General features: G+C 42.2%; 1 protein-coding gene across 1 annotated transcript; it reads right to left on the bottom strand.

Moving 5' to 3' along the window:
- Nucleotides 1-345: 345 nt before the first annotated feature.
- On the bottom strand, nt 346-26,782 carry LOC311054123 (uncharacterized protein; the record flags this gene model as incomplete). The annotated part of the gene is made up of 18 exons (XM_084070003.1): nt 26,223-26,782; nt 23,334-23,416; nt 22,060-22,216; nt 21,133-21,297; nt 20,891-21,016; nt 20,299-20,519; nt 19,818-19,934; nt 14,727-15,195; nt 13,456-13,538; nt 13,138-13,294; nt 12,082-12,243; nt 11,406-11,531; nt 11,027-11,250; nt 10,252-10,366; nt 6,151-6,395; nt 5,697-5,796; nt 3,508-3,537; nt 346-501 (listed from the first exon to the last, which is right to left on the bottom strand). Exons 1-18 carry the CDS (start codon nt 26,679-26,681, stop codon nt 346-348), a joined length of 3,195 nt encoding a protein of 1,064 aa, XP_083926129.1. The 5' UTR covers nt 26,682-26,782.

The following is a 26,782-nucleotide window of genomic DNA, read 5'->3' as shown; positions in this document are numbered from 1 at the left end:
GCGGGCTGAATCATGTTCACGATTATTACCTTCTCGGTTAACCAACTTCAGCCTGGAGTCCCTATTTTAGGCATGTCATTATAGGTGAAATGTTTATTTTCCCCCCACAATTTTTCAATAATAGCAGATCAGCTTGTAGAATAGCTTGTAGATCAGCTATTTTCGAATAGCCGAAGTATAAAATAGTGCTTAAGTGGTTAAAACTAAATAAATATTCCAAAACTCCAAAAAGCCTGAACTCAGCAAACTCCCAGAGAAGAGTCTTTCTGAAGGAGTCATTTTAGGTTGGATTCATACACGCCAGAAAGACTTGTGGTATTTTTAGCCGTATAGAAGGGGTAATCATCACAGTCCTCTGGGTCTGCACTTATACCGACTCCCCTTCCTGGTCACTGGGTTCTTTTGGGCCCAGTCTCCATGGAGACCAGACGACCGACTCACACATGTTGAGTTGTCTTTTTCTTTTTTAGAGCGGGAAGCCGTGTCCTGGGCATTCCAGCTCTCCAGCGAGAAGAGAAAATGAAAAACTAGGAGAAAAAGTGTGGCGGGCGGATGATGGCTCGCTGCCTAGTTCTGTTCTAACTTTATGCTTCACGCTCTCTCTCTCTCTCTCTCTCTCTCTCTCTCTCTCTCTCTCTCTCTCACACACGCATGCACATACACGCACATGCTGGAACTCTTGTCTTTTTACTCCCATAAAAAAACTCCTCAATCTTTCAACTTTTGGTTTGGCCTTGTTACCCCCCCTCTGCCTCCCACAATCCCTTTCTTCGTTTCTCTCACCTCTGCCCTGCACTGGTTTTTACCCAGTCCATTCCCACCCTTCATCCTGTGTCTTCATTCACCTCCCACTTTCCTCCTCCCTTCACCTCATTCCTCCCTGCCCTCTGCTACCATGCCTCCTCTCACTCCATGTGACCTTGAACCACTCCTTCATGTCTTTCTGAACAGGAGAGCCGGTAGTCGACTCAATTTTTGTCTCCGCCAGGCTGAAGGCGTGGCTGAGTTTTGCACCCTGTCTGTCCGTCCGTCCGTGTGTGTGTCCGTCCTTCCGTCTGTGAACAGCTAATCTCCAGTACCGTTGGCCCGTACGTGAAACTGTGCACACACACTCCCTGCATGCCAGAGCCCAACCTCTGCTCCAAATGTTTCAGATTGGTCTGTTACAGCGCCACCAGGAGGCTGATTTTAGCAAAACAAATATTTTTATATTATTCCTATAGATTTTATCCAAACATCCCTGAACTCCGAGGAAGAAATGCCTCCCTTTTCACATTAGCCTATTATAGCGCCACCAGGAGGCCTATTTTTGCTAAACATTTTTTTATATATTACTCCTACATATTTTGTCCAAACATCACGCAAATCGGTACACATTATCTCTATGGGCATGTGATCAAGACGGATCTGTCCGATTTTTCATATTCCATCCTGATTGGCTAAGATATGCATCTAAAGTTTGCAGGAGTGGTTCGCCTCAAATCATGAACGCAGCGTCCAATTGCCATGAAAGTTCACACATGCTTGTTGTAGCGCCACCAGGAGGCTGATGCATTTCCGAACATTGTTGACCTACAATAATAATTACCTGACCTGTGCTCCGAGGAGCACTTTTTCTAGTTAACTCTTTATTTATTTACACTGACAGCGGGGAAGCTGAGAGCGAGACAGCGTAAGAGAGACAGACGGTAGGAAAAGTGAGAGGGAGACATCTTAGGAGAGACAGATGTAGGAAAGCTGAGAGGGAGACATGTAGGAGAGACAGACAGTAGGAAACTGAGAGGGAGACAGTGTAAGAGAGACATACAGTACGGTAGGAAAGCTGAGAGGAAGACAGCGTAGGAGACATAGACAGTAGGAAATCTTAGAGGGAGACAATGTTGGAGAAACAGAGAGTAGGAAAGTTAAGAGGGAGACAGTGTAGGAGAGAGACTGTAGGAAACTAGAAATGGTAACAGTGTAGGAGAGACAGACAGACAGATAAGATAAGATGATTATTGTCACTGTATGGAACATACACATTTTTTAGTGCATCCAACCTGTTAATAATCCTGTATAATTTGCAAAAAACTTCTATACACAGCATACCCAAAGTAAATTGATTGATGTTCTTGAACTATTTGGAATAAATGCATGGGCATGGTCTCATTTTGAAGGTAACACTTTGAAGTCTTTCCCCAGCAAAAAGACTTAACACTATATGCAACTGACATTGAGTAATACAAGTTTGTGGAATAGGTTTTTATTTCTCGCCTAAATATTTTCTATAAATAGATGCCTGCTTAACACTGTTATTACCATATATGAGTTGGAAAATGGCCCCAGTATGAATGCTTACCTAGCCCATGGCATGACCATAAAACATTTGATTCTTTGAAAATGAATATTTAATTATATGATATACTATATTTAATGAATACACTTTGTTTTGCGGTTTTCAAAATTATTTTTTCACAGAATCATATGTGTTATGGTCATGATTCACCAGGAGCCTGGATGGCTTGATTCTAGGCTTAAAATGATTGATTTTGGGAAATCTCTATGGGACAAATGAATGGCCTTTTTTAGAGTGGAACCACAAAATGGCCCCCACTGCTATGCCCTATGGGGGTTTCTGTTGGTTTCTTGACGGAAAAACGTGGTTTGGACTGGATATATAATGTTTACTCTTCCCCGAAGTAAGAACATCATTTTTGTGGAGTGATTGGTGGAGTAGAATTCAACTTTCAACTTAAGTCGCTGCAGCTTTGTGATTATTTTTGTTTGTGTATGTCGGACTTTGGTGTTGATTGTAGCGTCAGTTTTGATGCTTGGAACACTTGTTTGTTTGTCTGAAAAACAGCGGGACCAATACTGATAGAGCAACATTATGCCATAAACTGTTAGTCCGTCATAGTCAAGTCATCATAGTCTGTTGTTAATAAAAACATCCATAATACATACAATAAATCTTAAGGAAAAAAGTCTTTAATATTAGAATATTAAAATAAGGGGGGACAACGGGGAACCATATAATACTGCACTTGCCCAATAGCCCATATTGCACTTAGCATCATAAACAGAGAGAACAGAGTTTGTGCGTGTGCGTGTGCGTGTGCGTGTGCGTGTGCGTGTGCGTGTGCGTGTGCGTGTGAGTGTGTGTGTGCGTGTGTGTGTGTGCGCGTGCGTGTGTGTGTGTACATGTATGTGTATTGGGAGGAGAATGAGGTTAGTAGGAAAGCTGAGAGAGAGACACATAGGAGAGAAAAATACGAAAAGCTGACAGTGACAGTGTATTACTGGACGAAGGCTCAGGACTTGAACCTGCAGGGCAGGGCCACCCAGAGTGCTCTGGAGGGCCGTGACTTAACTGTCACAGCACTGATGACCCAGACCTCTGCAATACTTCTGTCAACCCACCCATTAGCCTTGTCCCTTCTTCCCACTCCCCCACTTAATTTCCACCCCACCCCCAATGCTCCTGTTCCCTCTCTCTCCTTTCTCCCATTGGGATGAGGCCCAGCTCACCATGACCGACTGACTCACGCCCGGCACGCCCTGCAGATGTGTGAGGGGAAACCGTCTGAGAGGGTGGGGGAGATTGCATGCCTGCATGCACGTGCGTGGGTGTATGGTGTGTGCGCGCGCATGTGTGTGAGAGAGAGAGAGAGCTGGTGAGCTTTAGCGAGGGGAGACAGATAGATTACAAAGGTTGTTATACTGCAGGCCTCTGACCTATCGCAAGTGACTCATAACTTGAGAGAAAGTTCTGAATGGACTCACTAATTACACACTGACAGACTGGTTTGTTTTTAAGGTCGCTGATAGCCGCCGAAAGGCCAATTCCTGTCAGCAGCACATGTACAGTATGGTCTGTTGGTCAAAATGACCTGGACACAATGCCGTAAGCTCTGGCTGATGCAATGCGTTTGCAACAGATGACATTTCCAGTGAGTTTTCCTGCTGCAGTTTAGCCTCACCCTTCCTTTACCATGTGAGCTGCGTCTGACTCCCATTCCTGTGCGATTGCAACATTTTATTCATGACTTGGCTGCAGCCGCCCTGAACTAAAGCCAAAAACATTGCACCATACGGACTGCAGAAAAAAAAAATGACATGTCACCACCCTGATAGATTATAAGATAATATCTGTCATAGTAAAACATACTCCTAATGAATCATGTCCTTGTAAATGAGAGAATGATACTGAATTTGGTCAGCGTTGTAAGAACGACTTGTAAGAACGACTTGTAAGAAGTGACACAGAGAGATTACACTTAAGCACTATTTTATACTTTGTCATATTATGACTGTCGCGTGAAAGTAGCAGATCTACAAGCTCACATGTTGTGAGGTTTTAGATCTGCTGTTTTACTGGAACAGTCTTCCTATTGAATTAAAAGAGAGCACCAATAACCTAACTTTAACATTTAAACTTAAGCGATGGCTTAAAGCAAACCAAATTTGCTATTGATTGATTGATTGAATACTTTGCAAAACAAAAAGCACAGGAAAGTACAGTTCAATACAAGGTCTGCTAAGAGGATTATACCCAAGAAAGCGCTATGTCTTGTGTACTCAATTCATCTAAACATTTAATGACAGACAGATATACAATACTATGCAAAAATATCATATAAACATCATATAAACGAGTAGTTGGCAAAAAGAAAAATATGTACAGTGGGGGAGGGGGGAGGTTTCACTTTGTACAAGGGCCAGTTCCGAACGCAGCCACCTGCAATCATAGTCATACAACCTCTGTTTTAAAATATAATATAGCAGTTTTTTCTTTTCAGTTGTATGTTTTCTCTTGTATTGTATTGTATTGTATATATCATATTAACAATTCTAGACCACCAATTGTAACAACCTGCACAGGGACTACATACGAACATTATCTCATTAGCCAAGTCTGGCACATTTATGGAAACTGAAATGATTGATAGGATTTCTTAGTCTCAGAAAAGTTTTGATTTAGCAGAAAAGGTAATAGTTGTGGTGAGGTGCTGACTACTGGAAACCAACTTTAAAAAGAAGGAAAAACAAGTGTCACACACTGGCTCCATATGAAGTTCTTTTTCATTTAATGTTCATCAGAATGAACAAAAGACAAACACTGGTCTCTTAAATACTGCAGGCCACACCAACAAAGAGAGACACCTGATGGGGATCAGACATTCATGACTGGGTGGGGAAGGGCAATCAAGGGGCATTTTCAACCCCCCAAATCTATGTCAGTGACTACAGTCAATCAGATAATCAATCAAATGACAGTGACAAATAACATACATTTAAAATCATGCAATGCAGATTTCTAACATATAGAGAATTACACATCAGTTCTTTTTTTTTTAAACATCTGTTTATTGCAGTTTTTTTCACATAGGTATTTTTCAAAAATGTCGACAACAGGATTTGCACAGATAAAGAAAATACAAAAACAACATGAAACAAAACAGAGACATACAAAACACAACAACAACATACACAACTTAACTAAACTGAATGACATACAAACAACATGAGGCTGATGACAGTACACATCCAAAGGGCAAAACGAACAGCATCACAATCTAGTAAAATATAAAGGCATACAACAGGTACCACTCCGGGGGCAACACGACACTATATTCACTCAAGTCATCTCATCTAGCAACCCAATAATAGGTGCCCAGATTTTCTGAAATAGGGGCTCCCTATCAGAAAGAGTGAACCTTATCCTCTCCAGATGCAACACTCCTCCCAGCTCCCTTAGCCACATATTGATTGTCGGGGGTTTCTCTGATTTCCAGGCCTGGAGAATTAACTTCCTGGCTAACAAGGTAGATAGTGAGATAGCCTGGTTTACATATTTACTGAGGGCCATTCCTGGTTCCACAATTCCAAAAAGAGCTGTCAAAGGGGCAGGGGGAAGTTCCCTTTTGTAAGCTTTGGAAAGAAAATCGAACAGCTGACTCCAGAAATTTTGCAATTTATGGCATGTAATGAATTGGTGAGACACATCAGTTCTGAATGAACATCATAAATAATAATACATTTATCCAAAAAGGTACTTTCATAAAAATTCAATGTTCAACAGTCTTATTGGTAGTAAGGTGGAAATGGTTAAATAATCTGTATGTTAAGAGCGAGGTTGTTTTCCTGCCACCAATGTGTTAGTGATCTGACCTCATCCCTGTAGGCAGTCTCGTCGTTGACGACAATCCGCCATCGGAGCTGTGTGTGGCCACGCAGTTGTGTGTGTACAGTAGAGGAGAGGACTCATCATGCAGCCCTGACTCAGGGGCTTCTGTGTTGCCCATTTTCACCACTTGGCGGTGGTTCGTCAGGAAATCCAGTATCCAGTTGCACATGTTCAGGTGCAGGCCTACAGTAGGTCTCTGAGCTGAGCTGTTGTGTACACGAACAGCATGCTGTGTACACAATACATACGTATGCTGTGTACACACACATGTGTACACATTTGTTCTCCCCATCAAGCTGAGAGACAGGGCGGGGTGAAGCCCCATGGCAACGTCGGTGTGCACCAAACAACAGCTTGGTACATCGGTCATACTTGCTGCCTAAATTAATCTTCAGTTGATGGCAGTTGAGAGGCAGGCATGCCTGAAGGAGGTTACACCTCAACTCATCCAGAGTGGTACACTCAACCCCTTTTACTTGTTTCCATACGAAATGAGTGCGTAATGTCTGGCTACAGGAAATCACTCCTCAATATTTGTTGTCAAATCAAAGTGACGTAGACTTTTCATTTCCTCCAAGTACTTCTGAAAGTTTGTGAAAGCACTTGTTTTTGTTTGAAATAACACTGCTCATTGTATCACAGCCCGTCAGGGCATGGGAAGCTGGAAGCCACCGGCACAAGGCTTTCCCCAGCTTTTTACAGACTGTATTGATTGGCACTAACTTCTTATTGCCTGTACAGAATGGCATTTGGGTTTTAGGGCGGAAGCTGAGTCTTGTTGCAACTTACATAATACAAGAGCAACACAATGACGTCAGTATCAACACACTTGATGATGACTCTTGTGTGTCTCTTGTCAAGGTGGATGGCATGTTGTTGTAGCACTATACTGATGTCCACCTGGCAGAAGGTGTTCTCAAACGAATATTTTATTGCTAATTGTAGAGGAAAGAAAATCTATTTTGTTTCCATGTTTTTTTACCGATATGACTAACCAAACTCCATCACTCCATCGAACTCCAAACCAAAACCATTCAAAGGGACGGTGTGGGGAGCCTAGCTGGTTTGATGAGTGACCAAGAAAAGGCGTACACCTGGATAGTGCTGCATGCCATCCACCTCGCCAAGAGACACACAAGAGTTATCATCAAGTGTCATGACAATGGCGTCCTTGTGTTGTTCTTGTATTATGTAAGGATTAGACTAATGCACAAAGGCCATACTGTACAGGCAAAGAAAGGTTTGTGCCAATCAATACAATTTGCAAAAAGCTGAGGAGAACCTTGTGCCAGTGCCTTCCATCTTGCCATGCCATTGCTGTGATGAGCAGTTTTTGTTTTTGCAGCTGGCCTGGATTCTAATCCAACTCGAGGCTTTTTGCTGCATGTCATGCCCTCTCTCTCACACTGTCACTATCAACAATAAAACAGAAATCCAAACCACTTAAACCCTATATATATATTGTTTCCCCAGGGTTCTACGCTAAGTCTGTTCTTTTTTTCCCTCTACACCAAATCTCTTTGCCGAAAATAGAAGTTTGTAGAATGTTCGCTGAATGTTCGTTCAGAATAGGGACACTAGAGTTAACGTGGTTAAATTAAAAGAAATAGCTCACTACAGGCCATGGTTGTCGTAGATAATGGGTGTTTTTTGGCCTGGCACGATGTGGAGAACCAACAAGCCCCTTAGTTGTGATATGTGAAACTTAAATGGCCTGGAGTGAGTTATTGCTTAATTAATTAACTATGATACAGTAAACACACCTCTGATGTTATTTGAAGATTTAATCTACACATTTTTTCTGACACCTGTCAACAAAGCATTTGACAGCCCATTTCATTTAGTGATCATCAGTGATCATTTTGTTTTTGCTTTTCAAGTTAACCAATTTAATCCTTCTGCTCTATATGTCATCATTTTAAGGTGGACTTCTTCCCCGGAGACATTGCTCTACTCACTCATCCACAGTTTAACCTCCATAGAGACATTTTGTTTTGGATTTCACACCTCACATTGACCTACAGTTTGATACAGAACCACAAAGACATTAGACTTCATAGCCATGTATATGGTTATTCTACACCTATCAATTGGATTGCGCGGTTTGACTGTTGATAACTGACTCCCTGCAAATGGGTTTATTCAGTAACATTCCTGTTCGTTTTTTGAATAGGTTAAGAATAAATTAAATATAATAAAGGGCCATATACATACATACATACATATATATATATGTGAGTTCTTCAATGATCAGATGGAATTATTTACCAGGTATGTTTACTCATACTGTATGAGGATTAATTCCTGATATTGTCCTTGTTTGACAAAAAAGAACACGAAGAAGAGAAAAGAAAAGTGCAAAATAGATCAAAATCACAAACAAAGCTTTAGAAGTATAGATACGTATGTGCCTCACCACCCCAGTGCCTCACCACCCCAGTACACTATTGGGAGTTGCAAATGAATACATTTAACACTGAGGATTTTACTGTGTAGCTCTCCAAAGCTTAGGCCCTGCCACTGCGGAATGACCGGCATGCACAGGAAAGATCTGCCGATGTTTTACTCTCTCTCTCTCTCTCTCTCTGACTCTTTCTTATGTTCCTTGTCTTTCTTCCCTTCTGTTTTTTTATTCCTCTGGAATGCCCTCCGTCCCTGATCCATGTGTCCAAATTCATTCAGTCCTCTAATATGTGGCGTCTGGCTACAGAGCCCTGGAACAAAAGCTTTGTGTCTCAGAGGGAAGACTGCTTTACAACTCTCCCCCAGACCAGTAGATATTGAGACTGGGATGCTGGACTGTCACGCACATTATGCACCATAACAACTGCCCGTGGGGCATGGAGCATGGCACTGGAAAACCGGCACAAATTAAACAACTATTGTTAGTGGCCAACTGTAATTGGAGAACAGTTTTCGATTGCAGTCTGGCAAGAAATGAGCAAAATGATTCATGTCTTTTGAAACGCTGTGATTCAGTCTTATAAGTGTCATTGTAATGGTGAACAGTGCATGGATTTATAGTTGTTTCGGGACAGCGAGTTTCAGTACAGATAGCTTAGTTATCGTCTAAGTGTACTGAAATTTTCAGACCAATTATCAAATATTTCCAGCAATTCCATCATGTCAGCCAGCTGCCAATTAGAATTAAGTTATGCAGTATGAGTCAACCTAGACCAGAAGAGGTCCTTCTGTCTCAAACAAACATTGTGAGGAGATCAGCGTGATTAACGGGAATGAAAACAAACAGGAGAGACTGGACAGAACTGGATTGGACCAAGAGTCCTGGGAATTGGGGCCTTCTCTAAACGACAGGGGCAAAGCTTGGTAACTGCAGGTCAGGACTGTGAATTCCTGAGTAACGGATAGAGCAACACAATGTCTTGTGGACACAGAGCAGAGGGGGGTGGTATGGAGCGTTGGCAGGCGGCCAAGGCAGCCCAGCCTCAAAGAGACAGTACGTGATGGAGGAGTTATTTTATATAGGGGCTCCCCCAACGCCCAAGCACAGGGGCGTTATGTAATCAATAATTTACTGCAGGTCAGCTTGTTTGGAGATTTCCTTGAATGGAGGCTGGAACGTCTGTCCATATAGAGTATATACTATAAGTATAGGTTTGTAGGTATACTGTGTATATATATGTACGTATGTATGGGGAGAAACCACATGGTTATATAAACGTGGTGGCCATGTTTGATGCTGAGTTTGATGCCAAGTTCCTTCTGCAGCAAGGTCGCTTACGCTTATCAGTTATTAACCACTTTCAACCTGGCGTGGGCAAAAATAGCAGCAAGCTACAAGCTCACTACTCATCTCATCGCAATGTATTGTGATCTTGTAGATCTGCTGTTTTCGCTGCGCAGCAGGAATTTTATCACTCCCCTCACCCAATGGCAAATAAAGACTGGATATGTGATAAATATAGAAGGTGTAAGCACGCATACCGTATGTCTGCCAGTGACCTACATTATTGAGCCAAGACCACACAGAGCACAGTTTCCTTTTAGTTGGGCATTTATTATTTTGTTACTGAAATCTTTTTTTTTCTCTGTATGACTTTTAATGACTTTTATGCCTCCACTACTTTTTCACTGGCTGTGACGTCCTTGCTCTCCGACACAACCTTGCCATCCTCCAGAGTTTGAACGATCGTCACCACTTTGGTCTGAATCGTCTTCGAATGAAGTGCATCTTCAAGTCTGAAAGAAATTACATGTAAAAGATGTCAGATGCAAGGCTTCTTGTTTCAATTACAGGTTTATCTAGTAGAGGAACATTTATGTCCAGCATGAGACCAAAAAATAGTGTTCATGTTTTGTCTGTCTTTTTGTAGATGCTCCTTTAACAACATAAACCCCATGTACTTCATTGACCCCCAGGGGTTCTGTACACCCTTTTTTTTTTCTTTTTTTTTTTTCCTATACACCAAATGTTTTCACCGACAATAGACGATCTACAAGCTTACAACGTTTTGCATTGCGATTTGTAGATCTGATATTTTCGTGAAAAGTTCACCTATTTTTGCCAATTTTTTTCCCAATATGGCATGACCAGAATATGGGTGCGGTTAAAAGTGATGTTGTCGCGTTGACAAGGATGTGTGTCTTGTAGAACATTGAGCGTGGCTCGCTTTGTTCCGTGTTTGCATGAAGCTCGTTTGAATCTAATTTGAAAGTTACAACGAGGTTCCCGGAGAAGGACAAAGCTCTCACGTGGCTCATTTTAATATACCTTTAATATAATATATAGCTTACAGTAGCTTCCCCCAAAGCTAGCGACCAAAGGCTTTAAATAGCAGTTTCCAAAACACTGCCATATTTGTTCTCTCTGGTTCCTCTCCATACAGTATGTATACTCACTTGAAGTCTGTTCCCCCGTCCAGCAGCCTCCTGTACTCTGCGATCTCGGCCTCCAGTTTCATTTTGATGTTGAGCAGGATCTCGTATTCTCGCGTGTGCTGCTGGATGTCTGTGCGGATCTGGGTGAGCTCAGCCTGGAGTTTCAGGATGAACTCGTTGTACCTCTCCATCTCCATGTTGTACCGCATGTCGATGTCCCTCAGCGAGGCCTCCAGGGCTCCTTTCTATTGGGGACAGATGGGGGCATTAGACTGATTGATTAACACAATGATTTGGAAGACATTAATACACAGTAAAAAAAAACTGTTTACTGCTGTGACACTGTTTGACATTAAGCAGATTTCACACAGTATGACAGTGTCTCCATGGATGACTTTACCAGACTGAGCTGAGACTGCAGTTCAATCTCCAGGGCCTGCCATCTCCTCCTAGTCTCCGTCACCATCGTGGTCGCCTCCTTCAGAGCCAGTGTGTTCTCTGTCACCTGGACCTGCACCTCTGTCACCTGGACACCAGAACACACACGCACACGCACGCGCGCGCGCACACACACACACACACACACACACACACACACACACACACACACACACACACACACACACACACACACACACACACACACACACAGACACACACATTAACACAAGTAACGTTTATGTACAAAATAATAAACACATGAATGAACTGATTTTCCACTTTAGCCCTAATCAAACATGTTCAAACATTAGCCAATCTACAAGCTCACAATGTGTCATGTTGCAGTGGGGTACCAACTTGTATCTATCTGCTATTTTTGTGCCTTTTTGTAAAAACTTCACCTACTGTATAACGACATGCTTAAATTAGGCACATCCGGTGTAAAGTAGTTCAAATTTTGGCACATCGGCTGCATAATTGCCGATAGCGATGTTGTCAAAAAAGCTAAATAATTACAGGCCATTTTGGTCTAGCTCTAATACGAACGTAACTTACATAATTTAACTAACAAATGCTACTGGTCTATATAGATCTGTTGAGTGTAGAAGTTTGAGTCTGGCTAGAACTGACTGTACCTGTGATTCGTGCCATGCCTGCAGCTCTTTCTGGTTCTGCTGGGCAATCTTCTCATACTTGGCTCTCATCTCCTCCATTATTCTGGCCAGGTCTTGACCTTTAGGTGCGTCAACGTCCACCTGCACAGTGTGGGAGATCTGGGCACGGAGATCTTCCACGTCCTGTTGAACAGGAAACAGGAGGGGGAGTTATTTCCTCGAACAAGGCTCTGTATTTGACAGAATAAGTTCTCCTCTCCTCTCCTCTGCTCATCACAACTCAGCACCTTTAGCATCTCAAATGTTGAATGTGACAAAATTACTGTCCTTAAGGTCCTTACACACCGGGGCGATTTTTTTCATGCGAATAATACGTTTTTTTAAAAAACCTTATAAAGTCAATGCAAGCTTACATGGAGCGAAAAAGCGTCTTTTAATTATTCGGAACGAGTCCGAATTTTGCGTATATTCGCATATTCGCCAGTGTGTAACCGCCTTTACTCTGAATTGTCTTCCAGATAATTAATTAATACAACTAGTGAGTAGATTCATTAGATACAGCAGATGAGCATAACAGTTTTGCATATCCCAAATCTAAAACGAAAATGTACAATGTCTTAATATTGGAACATAAAAGGAAATCTGTCCCAGATATAAATTGAAGAGGTTGAGTCTGTGTATCATATTGGGGTTTAAAGTGGTCGTCTCCCTCTTTCATACATGTCTGGCTGAAATAGGTCACTTATGGTGTCATTATGAAATGGAGCATTGCGATAGTTCAGGCAGGCATTGAAGTCAGGCCGGTCCCGCATACACATACATCCTCACATAGGGCCACAATCCTAATGTACATAGGGTTCAATCTACAGTATGTGGCCAAGTCAAGCAGACAAGCAGTGCATATTTAGGCTCTGCTTTGGCAGGGTTGTGAACTCAGAGTGTTATCTTGCGCAGCTTTTTCTGGAGCATTACTGGAACAGAACTCCACCACGAAATATAATGCAATATCATTATACTAAATTAAATGCAATATCATTGCAATAAATGTTTTTCATCGTGACGAGTCATCTTCCTCACCGCCTTGTGGTTCTTTCTGAGATTGATCAGCTCTTCCTTCAGACCCTCGATGTCGCTCTCCAGGTGGAGACGGATCACGTTGGTGTCATCCAGAAGCCTTCTCAGGCGGTTCACATCTGCGTCCACCGCCTGTCGCATCGACATCTCATACTCCAGCCTGAGAAAAGGTTAACTTCGGGTTATGATAATATCATTGTTATGTTCTGGAAATGGGTTCGACTCTTGTTTGGGTTTGTCCATTTTATGTAGAACAATTATTTGGCCGTTCATTAATGACTTGAACACAAACATGGAGGCTAGACAAAGCTACCCACTCACTTGAGTTTGAAGTCGTCGGAGGCGAGACGTGCGTTGTCCAGCGCGATGGCAAGCTGGGCGTTGCCCTTTGTCATGTTGAGGATCTGAGTGAAAGGAGACATGAAAAATATTGTAGGTTTTTCTGCTCCGAACTCAGAAATATAGCCACAGTGAAATGCAGAGTGTTCATTTAACTTAAGCCCTATTTTATACTTCGTCATATGGGATCGTGTGGCGAGAATAGCAGATTCACTTGCTCACAACGCGTTTCACTGTGACATGTTGAGAACTTGTAGATCCGAGTGTAAAAGAGTGTACAAATGGACAGTGAGTGAGTGATGTTGCTGTGTATACATACTGTGATAGTATCATGACATTTCATGTTTGCTTTTCTCATCGGCCATTCTGATGGCTAGTACATCATATAGATCATATAAGGGATAATTGTGGGTTAATAGCGTGCTGTAAATCCAGTGTATCAGTCAGTGAAAGCAGCTTATCACTGGACAGCAGAGATTCACCCACGGTATGATTCAAAGTCCAAGTAATAAAGGTTGTGAAAGAGTGAGGTTACTTGAAATCTTTGACTCTGCACTCTTTGAAGCATTATTTGGTTTTAGATACAATACCTATAAATAAAGCAATCTAGAATGGAACCGCCCATGTCTGTAGAATCATCAACAAAAGTATTGTGTTCCTGGCCCTGATGACGTTGTATTAAAGTGCAACAGGCAGTGCTGAAGAAGGTAAATTAGATGTTGGTCAATAAGTTTTAAATATGATAGTTCGATATTAATTATTATTATTATTATTATTATTATTATTATTACATTATTATTATTATTATTATTATTATTGATTATTATGAATGATGTTCAAATCCTCCATCCATTATTGTTTTTCATGAAAAACCAGCCAGACATTTTTTTCTCTCATATTTCCAGTGTGATTCCAAGTGATTCGACATATGAATTATATCACATCACTTACAGTATATTGGTGGTTCTTAACCTTTTATGGATCAGGGCCCACTTGAAAATCTTATCACTTAACACTGCAGCCACTTGGCCGGTGTGTTAAGTGATCAGATGATTGGCCCGCGTGCATTTTCAATGACAAATGTATTGGCTTATTATCTTATTTATTGTTATCACTTTTTAAAAAATTATATTATCAATAAAATCTTGTGTTTTGCCAATAATTTGGGGGGCCACTTGTGATATCCTCACGGCCCACCAGATGAGAACCACTACAGTATATCATATTATTTTTGAATGATGGCTGTCACTCACCTTGGCCCTCAGATCCGTAATGATGGCGTTGTATTTGCCGTAGTCTCGCTCCTCGCTGGGGCCTCTGTTGGCAATGGCCTCCCTGATCTTAATCTCCAGGCTCTGGTTGACCTGCTCCAGGTTCCTAACAGTCTCCAGGTAGCTGGCTAGGCGCTCGTTGAGGCCATTCATGGTGGCCTTCTCGTTGCCGATTTTGAAGGACCCGGCACCGGACTCCAGGGTCCTGGAGGCCTGGTAATCGAAGCCACTGCCGAAGCCACTGCCGAAGCCACTGCCGACCCGACCGCCAATGGAACTAGTGGAGATCCTGGTGCCATAGCCCCCGGCTCCTCCGCTGACGCTGTTGGCGTAGGACCTCTCCACCCGCAGCGAAGCGGGGCCAAGGAGCTGTGAGCTCTGACGTCTAATAAGAGGCTCCATTGGTGAGTAGAGTGGAGATCGGTGGACAGAGATGTCTGATGAGAGGCTGCTGGATCACAGAGTGCTGGCTGTAGGACGGTCAAGGTGTTTTATAGTCCTGACACACCTTATACGTATGCTATAGGTTCTCACCTTTGGCTCTTGTGTTTAGACTTTGGCCACCACACCCAAGATGATGCTGTAGTATTTGTTTTCTTTGACCCTATATCACTTGAACGGAGAGAGTGATAAACTGTAGTTATGCCAACTTTACCACACTGTAAAATCCTAGCTGTTAGCTGTAATCCGTAAGTTTCATGTCATGATTCAAACCTGCCTGGGAGACCAAAGTTCCACTGCTCTGTAAAGAAGGAATCCCCGCTTAGCCAGGGGACATGTTATGAGCTTCCGGCAGTACTATACTTTGTCAACCAGTAGGTATCCAACACAACACCAGGGTCTACATTTTTTAATGGAAAAGAAGGGAGACCACTTCCAACCACTGCAGATATGCTGCTTATAATACAGATCCCATACAGATGAGTTAAAATAACAATCAACGCTCACATTTCTTCTCAAATTTCATTGACTGAATAAATGGATACTGTTCATTAGCACAGAGGATTTCACTGTGCAGGTTGATGGCCAAATGTATCCATCGGTGTCGGTGTGCAAAACAGCGATGTAAATTGAAGCTTAATGATTTACACTTAACAGCTCAACATACTGTTAAGCTGTTAAGCTAGTTATAAATGAGGTGAAATTGAGTCTGAGACCTGCATTCGTTGCTAATTGTATCAACTGCTGTTGAAAGTTGAGAGAGTCTGGGCTGTGTACATATTATATTATGGATATAAAATTTAGATGTATGACTCATGCACACTGCACCTTAGAAGCACCTCAAAGTGTGATATATACTGTACTATTTCTTACTTTACTTATTCTTTTGTTCTGTTGTTCTGTTGAGGAGCTACTCGTGAGATGTAACAAATACATTGAATTTTGAAACATGTGGTACAATACTTCCCAAGTGTTAATTGTTAAAAATATTGTTAGAAATAGAAATATTATGAATCAATCAAGCTATTAACTAATAATTATCAGAAATAATGTTTTAATGTCTTATTTTATTTAATTTAAATCAACTAACCTTTGGCACACATCTATCAATCTACAGTGTTGGCTATTTTAAACCATCAGTTTCTTGCTGGTTTGACACAAATTGAAAGTTATCCCACTTGAAAGGCTCACTTATACAAGTGGACATACTGTAGGTGAGTTATTTAATGTTTGGAAACCTGTATTTAATATTTTGATGAGGATGATTCTAAGACATTGACAAAGTGTTGTTCTGAATCCACGGGATAAAATATACTTATGGAAGCTGAAGGTACTCTGTTGTAGGATAGAATATGATGGATGTTATTTAATATTTTTAAGCTTAGATGAACTCTCTCTTATCTGTATCTGTCCTGTGTTTTTTACAAACCGCCTGCAGGTAGTTGGTATGGCAACTGAACTTGCCTCACAGGATCAATAATGGTAAATCTATGATGCTATTAGAACACTGATTACAACACTGTGTATTCATGCCATGAGATGGCATTTCTGTTCTTGGATTACAAATTAAAACTGAAAAATAAAAATAAATAACTGGAAGAAAAATGATGTAACCCAGCTTCACCAGGCAGCTACTCTCTTTTTTCCTGTCATCACTTGTTCATTTTAGGTTTTTCTATTTGTCCCTGTCCCTCTACCTTGGAATTTAAAATGTGCATCCCAGATAGGCTGTACATAGACTATAGCAGCGGTTCCCAAATCTTTTAGGTAATGCATCCCTTCTCTCGGCCTAATTGATACACCCCCAATGCCCGACACCTTTAAAAAAGTCAACACAGTCTATTTATAGCCGCATTAAAGGCATCAACTTTAATAAAAAATAAGAACACATAAGAAAATAGGCAATAAGCCTATTGAGCTCTCACATTCAAAAAAGTGGGGAGAATAATTACTGTAAACATTACTGTGCTCACATTAGCGAGCCCACAATTAACCATACATAGGCTATCCATCCAGACAGTTATTAAAGAAAATATAACACCAGTCATTTTTATGAAATTGCAACTATAATTTTTTGACTGATAGCTATGCTGACACAAGGTATGAGCCAGGTAGTTAGGCTGCTGGTTGGAATCAAGTGCATTTTGGGTACATAACTGTATGTTTTTAATTGAAAGTTCGCAAAGGATTTTCTTTCATTTTGTTTTTTTATATAGTGAAAAATCAATTTTGAAATAATTATTTATTTATTAGTAATTAATTACGGTATAACACTGGGACCACCATTACACTATTAATGTCACGCAGCCCCTAGAGGCAGCCTGCACACCCCAGGGGATGCACGCAGTACAGTTTGGGAATCCCTGGACTATAGCATAGTATGCTATCCCAAGTCTCTTGATCCAGACTGTTGACTCACACAATTTTCCAATGCTTCCGTCACAGTCTGTGCAAAGGAAGCGGTGAAAACAATCCGAGAGTAACGCGGATGTCCTCCTGTCTGCCTCCTCCCCGCTTCCGTTTAGTCTTTGCAGTCGGGTAAAAATGTCTGTCCTAATGTAAATCTAATTAGTCAAAGCATACATAGCTTCTTGCTTGTCAGAACTGGGAATTCAAAATTGTGTTTTAAAGATACTTTACAACATATTTTCGTCAATGGAAATGACGAACAGATTCCTTTCTCGGCTTTAGGGAGGTATAGTTACATACTCTATATACAGTAGCATTCAGAGATTGTGGAATAGTTGTCTGGCTACGCGTTACTATGCTATCCCTAATACCTGAACTAGCTGCACTGTGGACGACACAGGCTATTTACACTAATAGTTCATCTTTAGCCTTCTGGTCTTTGTGATGACTTGTTTTTGAACACCTTTTAACAACAATTATAAGTTGGCCTACATTGATGTGATGTATTTGAAGCTATTTTAAAGGTCAACTGTGTAACTTGTAGCCACATTTTGTTACGTATATGAATATTTTAGCCATCAATATATTATTGTGCTGGTGTGTTTGCCTACAGAAAGACACGCCTCTCAGGCTGTATTTTGTTTTCGTTCCACTGTTTATGTTGATGTTCATCAGGGCAGAGGGACGCCTCTGGCTGGTGGGGGCGGGGGTGGGGGGCGTTAGTGAGCTCTGACTTGATTGATTGGGCCATAAAAGTGAAACTCGTTCTGTGCTCGTTAGTGCTCTCTCTAATCAATTAATGCATCAAAGACAACCACCTGTCTGATGTCTCTTAGAGGGGAGGGAGTGTGTTTACCGCCACACCTTCCCTGTTTGTACACATACAGACCAGAAATCTTTTCGAGCTTTAATGAAACCAGTGTTTAACATGATATTATTGATGTTCCTGAAAACAAGATACAACAGCCAAACTGAGATGTTATGGGAGTAGACTTTATTTTTGTTTTGATTGACCATTACAGCACATCAGGCAGATCCAACCAAACAGTGAGAAACCAAACATGAGAATGACATATAAAAACGTAACAAAACAGACAATTTCCTTTGATGGTTTTAGTTGGTCAAAATGGCCGCTGTGTGTTCACTTCAACACAACTTGATTCTTTACGCCTTTGGTAAACATCTGAGCCCATTAACCACTTTCAACCTGGTGCCCCTATCTTGGGCATTACAGATGTGCCACTTCAAAACTTCACATGTCCTGCCATCGCCAAGACAGTAAATTTTCAGGGGATTCCCAGGGCAATAAGAGGGACAAAGAAGGGCATTTAAAATGCTGAATTATTTTGATGATCACTGCTTTTATGATGCTAATTAATTTGAGCAACTGGTCAAATCACCTTTCGCCTCATAATGAGTCTGACACCTTATTCAACACACATTCTTTTGTTCTCATGTATATGGATGTCTGTTGAAGGGAAAAACGGGGGGGTGTAGTGACAACTTCCTTTCAGGGGCAAAACAGTGCATTTTAAGGGCAGAAAAGGGAGGGGAAAATGCTTTTTCAGGCCACTTTCAGGGAAAGAACAGTAACGTGTGAAGTTTTGAAGTGGCACATCTGTATATGCAAAAATCTTCAGAAAATGTCAAAACATTTCAAATGTTTCCAAGCTCACAACACACACACACAATACAATGTGAGCTTGTAGATGAGCTATTTCCGCGGTGCAAAAGTAAAACAAGTATAAAGTAGGGTTTAAGTGGTTAATGGGTGAGGTGAACAGACAGACACATGTAACACACATGTAAAAGAAAATGACAATGGAATAAATAAAAGATGAGCTAGTTTCCCTCTGACCCAGTTGAGATGAGCCTGATATAGAATTTTAGTCCTGTGTTAGTCTACTGGAAAATGGTTCCAAATGATGACAGTAATAATAGGGATTTTAACAGTATTTTCTTAGCCAGTGTGGGGTTAGTGTTTTTGCACTAATAGATGGGTGAGAAGAACCAACCACAGCATCAAAATTTGGATCAATGCTTCATTTGGCCAGTGTTGTGTTAAGCCTAACCTATACTCCATACGACCGGTGTCCCTTGCCGACAAGGGGAATCATGACGTGTTGTTAGCTTGAAAATCTGTTCTTGACGGCAAGGGACACCGTCCTGCGATGGGGTATAAAGAAAGCTTTAGTGTTGTGAGAAACTGAAGGTCTGGCTGCTCAGAGCTGCATGGTGTCTGTGCTGGAAGAGACCACCTTGCCGTCCACCAGGGTCTGCGTGACGGTCATCACTTTCTTGGTCACCGTGGTCTTCTGTTCCTCCATAGCATCCTGGAGCCTGAGAATGGTCCAGAAAGACACATGAGGTGTAACAGTTAATCGAATAGCCGGCAGAAAAGGTATCAAATGAGATTTTAAAGTAATGATATAATCGGTTTGTATCATGTCAAAATGTAATGAGCATTTTTACCGTCATTTTGTACTTTATTACCTTATTCCACAGCCATTTTATGGTGTACTGCATATTTAATAGATTCATTTATTGTGAAAAAAAAAGTAATAAAAACAAAAAACAAAAAAATCGTAGTTTAGACAACTTTTATGTCAGGATTTACAAATGGATACATTCGGAGGATTTTGCTGCGCTCTAATGTAAGAGCGTAGTTAAAGAGAAGGTAACTTTGACATTTTTGCCTACTCACTTGAAGTCTCCGCCATCCAGGAGTCTCCTGTAGGTGGCGATCTCAGCCTCCAGCTTCATCTTCATGTTGAGCAGGGCCTCGTACTCTTGCGTCTGGTGCATGATGTTGTTACGCAGCTTTGTGAGCTCCGCCTCCAGGCCCACGATGACTGTGTTGAGAGACTCGATTTCCATGTTGTATCGCATCTCTGTGTCCCTTAGTGTCCCCTCAAGAGACCCTTTCTGTTGGGGGGGGAAGGTGGAAGAAACAATGAAGGAAAGAAATACATGTTCATAATGTGTTGTGAGCTTGTAAATTGTCTGTTTTCTAAATAATTTAAATATCCTTAATTTTTTTGTATTAAGTTTAATAAGAAATACACATTATATCTTCAATTTCGTTTGAACATTTTGGAAATGTTTTGCCCATGACATTAAAGTCAGGCAGGCAGACAAAAAAATAAATAAATGGGTTAAAAGATAGCTTGCTCCGTCATGCTACATTGACAGGCCACCGGCCCATGAAGGCTAGCTGTGTCAACAACAGTGAATGAAATGAGAGTGTGTTAAAGAGACACTAAATGAAGTCTGTGTGCCGAGAGAAAGAACCTCACCAGGCTCCTCTGTGACTCCAGTTCGATTTCCAACGTCTGTAGCTGTCTGCGCAGGTCGTTGACTTCTGTTTGTGCGCCCTTGAGGGCTTCTGTGTTCTGGACGACCTGACTCTGTACCTCTGTTATCTGAAATAAAGACATATGAGATATGGATCTGTATGCTGCATCCATGAATGTGTATGAAATCCGAGTTCAGGGAACTCAACAACATTTGAGATGCTCTGCACCTTTTAAAGGTTTACCTGAGATTCGTGCCATGCTTTGAGCTCCTCTTGGTTCTTCTGTGCCATCTTCTCATACTTGGCCCTCATCTCTGCCATGATCTGGGCCAGGTCCTGACCTTTAGGAGCATCAACGTCCACCTGGACTCCTGACTGGGCGATCTGGTTACGCATCTCCATTACGTCCTAAAAAAACAAACAAACAAAAAACACAGAATGCAGAGAGTGGTTAGATGTGGTGTGAAAACAGTTATTTCAAATGGATATGTCACTTTTAAGGTCATGTTTGCAGGTCACGTAAAGGTGCATTCTATTCTGAGGACCCATCCAGCTGCAATATTGAATAGTGTCATTTTGTGGTTAGGCAAACACTAAGGGAGCTGGATTACTGACCCAAGGCTGACCTTTGGGTTCTTTTAAAATGAGGTGCAAAATACTTCAGTACGTAAACAAATGTCTGGGTGTCAACTTGCGCCGTTCGGATGCCTGCAATTAGAATTCTGTGGTTCATCTCCACTGCCAAATATGGGGAGGTTGTTTTATGATGAGGTTCGCCGCAGAATTCACATGTCCAAGTAAACCCGTTCCCACAGAAAGACACTTTGTTCATCTTCCTGTTCAAGAACGCCTTTTGGTACGGGTCAGTTACAACTGTGTGTAAACTATGCCATAGTCTATGACAGTCACAGGTCATAAAGGTGACCTTTACTGTAAAGCAAACATTTAGCGCTGTATGTGATGACTGAGATCTGTGAATCAACAAACATTAGTTCAAGGATTTGGGTAGAGTTGTTTGAAGAACTAATGAGATGGAGGCAGATGACTGATGAGGCTCGAGGGATGAAACCAACCATCAACCACTCAGTAATAATCTTTTAACTATGGAACTTATTTTTATAGCTATGAACTAATTTTCCAGTAATTCTCCAGCAGACCAGTCCCACTCACTTGGTCGTGGTTCTTCTTGAGGTGGATGAGTTCCTCCTTCAGGGCTTCGATCTCACTCTCCAGGTTCATGCGGCCCATGTTGGTGTCATCGATGACCTTCCTCAGACCCACGATGTCGGCCTCCACGGACTGGCGGATGGACAGCTCTGATTCGAACCTAGAAGCACCAAGCAGAGCAGAGTGGTCAGGTTGACACCAGAATACTAATTTTAGTATTCTCATCAATATCTTTAATTGCTGTTGTTTTGTAGGCTACTCGTTTGTGTTTGTGTTTATGTTTGAAGTGATAAATGGAGTCTAATGAGCCAAAGCAAAACAAAACAAAACAAAACAAGACTACAGTCTGAAAGCCCCACTAGCTCTCCATAGAGTCAAAGCTGTTTGGTGGTTTAAACAGACCAATCAATGCCATCCTTGATGATGTAGGAGCCAAATGGGCACTGATTGACAAAGGCACCGCATTGGCACATTGGTGGTGGGAATGTCGCGGTGGGTGGCCTCAGTGGCTATAAATAATGGCTCTCATCTGCTTACTATGGCTGGTTTGATCATGGAGGTAGGGTGAGCTGGGGGAGTTATATTTTGTTGACTGCTTTTGTTATTTGCTCACCGTTTAACTTATTTTGTGCACATATTTATTACATATGTATTCATTGGAAATTGTAATAATTGGTGACTGACACTACAGTAAACATTTTAAACTTGAGCAATTTATTTGGACCTGAATCTTAATGCATGTCATACAGTTTTAAATCTCCCAGGCTTAGCCTGCGGTTGATCTTTCATTGGGATTGCTATCAGCCGCAACACTTGATGTTCCAACTAGTGAATGTCACACAAACATGGTGCTACATACCATGAATGAAAACAATCATCTTAAGACAATTCTAAGGTTACATTCTTTGGTTACATTTCCTATTATGGCATGATCATAAAACCTGTTATGCTTGCATAGACGTATGTAATCACATGGGTTGACCACAAAATGTTAGTGTTAGCTTCAAGTCGGAACTTCCCCCGTCCGACTTTAGCCAGGCTAAAATGTCAGCTAGCAGGAACAATGGTAGCAAAACACAAGCGACTTAAACTGTAAGTGTTTTCTTCTTTATAATCTACTTTTATAGCCTGTGGGTGTGAAAGTTTAGATGAATCATGATTACGTTAACCCAGACAACACCTCTCCCTCTCCTCAAACCACTACTCTGACATTGGTTCAAGCCTCCCCCCCATAAAACTGGGTGTGCCAGCTGCTGTCTGGGTGTAGTTTTACTTACTTCACTCTGAAGTCATCGGCCGCCAGGCGTGCGTTGTCGATCTGCAGGACCAGACTGGCGTTGTCCACGGTGGCATCAAAGACCTACGGAAGGATTAAGCCACAGTGGGAAAAATGTAGTTTAGGAAGGGAACACAATGGATAACATACACAAACAGAACCTGAAGTATCACAATGTTTACACTAGTAAGACCTGATAGGAATCCATTCATTCAGTCGGAATCAACAAGTCGGAATCTGCCAAGTTTGGCTTTGATATCCTGTTTGGATTAAACAAATGACTGCCACTGACAAAGACACGAGAGGGGGAGATTGTTCTCTCTAGGGATCATTTTTTTACAAAGAGTATAGCTTGAATCACTCAATATTACTGCCTTGAGGCCAGTGTGTGTCATGCTCAATTAAAAGCTTAGTGTAGCTGGCATACATAGATACATCTTTTCAATGGCCGTTTATAGTGAGTTAGGAGTTTTCCTAAGGGGCGATTTTGTTCACAAGGTGCCACTGGACATAATATGTGTGAGGTAGGACAGTGCCAGAGGCAGCTGCAAAGCCTGGAGGCAGTGCCAGTACAGTATTTGCTCGGCAGTCACGGTACAATAAGATAAGGGCTGGCAGGGATGATCCAGCATTCATGGGAAGTGCACAGGTGACAAAGTACGTCAGCCAATCATTAACTGCCAGGCAGCAACTCTGCTGCTAGGGAACAGGATTGGACTGCAATGGATCTGGGTGATTTGCATGAGGCTTGGCGGTTATGATGCCGATGTGTGTTTGTGCCTGTGACGATGTGGACACGCCGTTGCATTTCTGGGTTGGGACTTCCTGTTGACCCTGCCGTGAGAATCTTTGTTTTGTTAAAGGAGGGGGAGGGCACCTGTCACTACAGAAACTAAAAATGAAGCTGTTTGGACTCCACTGGGCGGTTGGGGCAGACAGAGAAATATTTGTAGAGTAAATAGAAACTCACTTGTATAAATCTACCTCATTACTAATGTTTTTTAGTTGTTTTGTTTAGAGGTGGTGTGGATGATTTGGCACATGATAAGATCTTGCTAAATAGAAATGCAACCGTTGACAGGACTTGTCTAACCTGTACCCTCATATTTGTGTCATTTCCAAGGTAAAGTAAACTGACCTTGAATGTCTTTCACTGGGGAAAGCTTAGACAAACACTTTATGCATACTGTCCCACATTCTAAATGGCAGTGCATTTTCCCATCAGTTATTTGGCACTGCAGGAGTGATTCTGACTGAAATGTTTTATTTGGAAATGTTGTCAAATTACAAATGTGGTTATAAGGGGCAGGCTGGCAGGTTGCAGTTAGGAACAGTCTTTCAGTGCTCAAGTCAAAGTGTTTTCCTCATATCAAATTACGTACATCCCCTTTAACCAAAATCTTGAATGAATGACTCACAAATGTACCTAGTTGCATAATGTCTCCAACCTAAAACCTTTTTGTACTTACTCACTGTCGTGGTTGGATTTGAATGGGGCTTATCAGATAAATGAGAAGCTAATTGCTCATTTGGAATAATGGGTTTTCAAACAAGGCACTGTGAATTGACTATAAGCAAGTTTCACCATACAAGTTAAGAGAGAACCATTATTCTAAGTCTGTGGTGCTGTTTTGACTTCAGAATAAACCTTTGAAGTAAGTGTAAGTGTAAGTAAGTGTGTCCAATTAGTCTTTTAATGTTGCTCAGCCAATAGAACATTTTGATGACTTGCAGGAACCGTGACCTAAGAGATTTAATGACAGAGATCAGCTGATCAGTGCTGCCATTTTGGTTTTGTTCTATGAACCTTGCACTGTCAGGTGTCAGTCTTTGTTATTTTTTTTACTTTCCCTACAGTATAAACAGTGTTTGTATATACAGTAGACAGCAGTTCTGATCCTATGTGCTCAGTGTTTGTATAGACTGTATAGTCTATACAAACATTTCACATAGCCACCAAAGTGTCAAAACTCTTAATCTCAATCTTCTTATATTATCCAACTGGTCCAAATACAAACAAAGCTTTTGTGTCGGTGTGAACTGTGAATAAGAGATGTTAAGTAACAAACTTAGCACATTCTTTCTTTCTTTCTACCTTCCTTCCTTCATCTGTCTCTGTCTGTCTGTCTGTCTGTCTGTCTGTCTGTCTGTCTGTCTGTCTGTCTGTCTGTCTGTCTCTCTCTCTCTCTCTCTCTCTCTCTCTTCCTCGCTCATTCTCTCTCTGGTGAGCGGACCCCCCGACCCCCAGCTGTTTCCAGTCTCGACCAGGCCCCCCTGACTGCACAGTGGCTACAGTTACTGAGAGCCAATCACAACTCAGCTTTCACTCCCATGTCCCTAAAGCAGGCGTCTGTGGTTTGCTGAGTAACCTTGAGTTATGGTGACATAACATTCTTTTCTCTCTGTTTCATCAGACATAATATTGTGACATATTGCTGTCTCAAAATTTGGTCACAAAGTATACAATTAAAATAAAAACGAAAATCTGGTGTTCATTTATCCATATGAAACTCTGAGAGTGTAGAAGTGGAACCAAATGGACGCGTAAGCATTTCTCAGAGTTCACTAACCTCAACTCCCATACAGCTTTGCCAGGCCCGTCTTGATAACACTTCAAACTAAATCATTTGTCCACATTCCTTCCCAGCCTGAACCCCTCTGTATCTGGCTTTTATCTACCAACCCCTCAACTCAACCATGAACAACACAACCCTCCATCCTTACCCTCTCCCCCCTCGAGACCCCCCCCTCCCCCTCCCCTCCCACCCCACACACTTTCATCCCACATCTAACAAATCATTTGAGTACATTCCTCCTCCCTCTTCCCTCCTCAACCCCCCGCCCCCGCTCCCCACCCACCCAAAGCCATTCTCCTCCTCCTCTTCCTCACCTTCGTCCTCAGGTCATCCAGGATGGCCTGGTACTTGCTGTAGTCCCTGAATTCGGGCCCGCTCTTCTCCAGCGCCTCACGGATCTTAATCTCCAGCTTGTTGTTGGCCGCCTCCAGGGTCCTCACCGTCTCCAGGTAGTTGGCCAGACGGTCGTTCAGGTTCTGCATGCAGTGCTTCTCGTTGCCCATGATGTTGGACGTGTTGCCACTGTTGCCGCTCATCTGCGTGCTGGCAGAGAAGCCGCCCCCCAACCCGGAACCCATCCCCATCCCGCTGCTGTGGACGCCGGAGTAGGAGGCCGACGAGATGCGGGTCCCGGTGCCGCCGGCGCCACCGTAGGTGCTGGCGGCCCTGTAGGCCGGCGCGACCGAGCTACGGGTGATGGACGTGTGCCCGGAAGGCCCTCTGCCACTGGAGGAGGAGCGCACAGAGTACGAGGTGGATTTTTGGAAACTCATAGTTGCTGGAGAGACGTGAGACTCTGGGAGAGACAGAGAGAGCGTGCGAGAGGCACAGAAACAGGAGCTCACAAGCACAAAGCAGGAGCAGAGGGGAAGGA

Source organism: Gymnoscopelus microlampas, assembly GCF_963454915.1.
Source record: "Gymnoscopelus microlampas genome assembly, chromosome: 10".
Lineage (NCBI taxonomy): Eukaryota > Metazoa > Chordata > Actinopteri > Myctophiformes > Myctophidae > Gymnoscopelus > Gymnoscopelus microlampas.
This window is presented reverse-complemented; position numbering and strand designations above follow the sequence as displayed.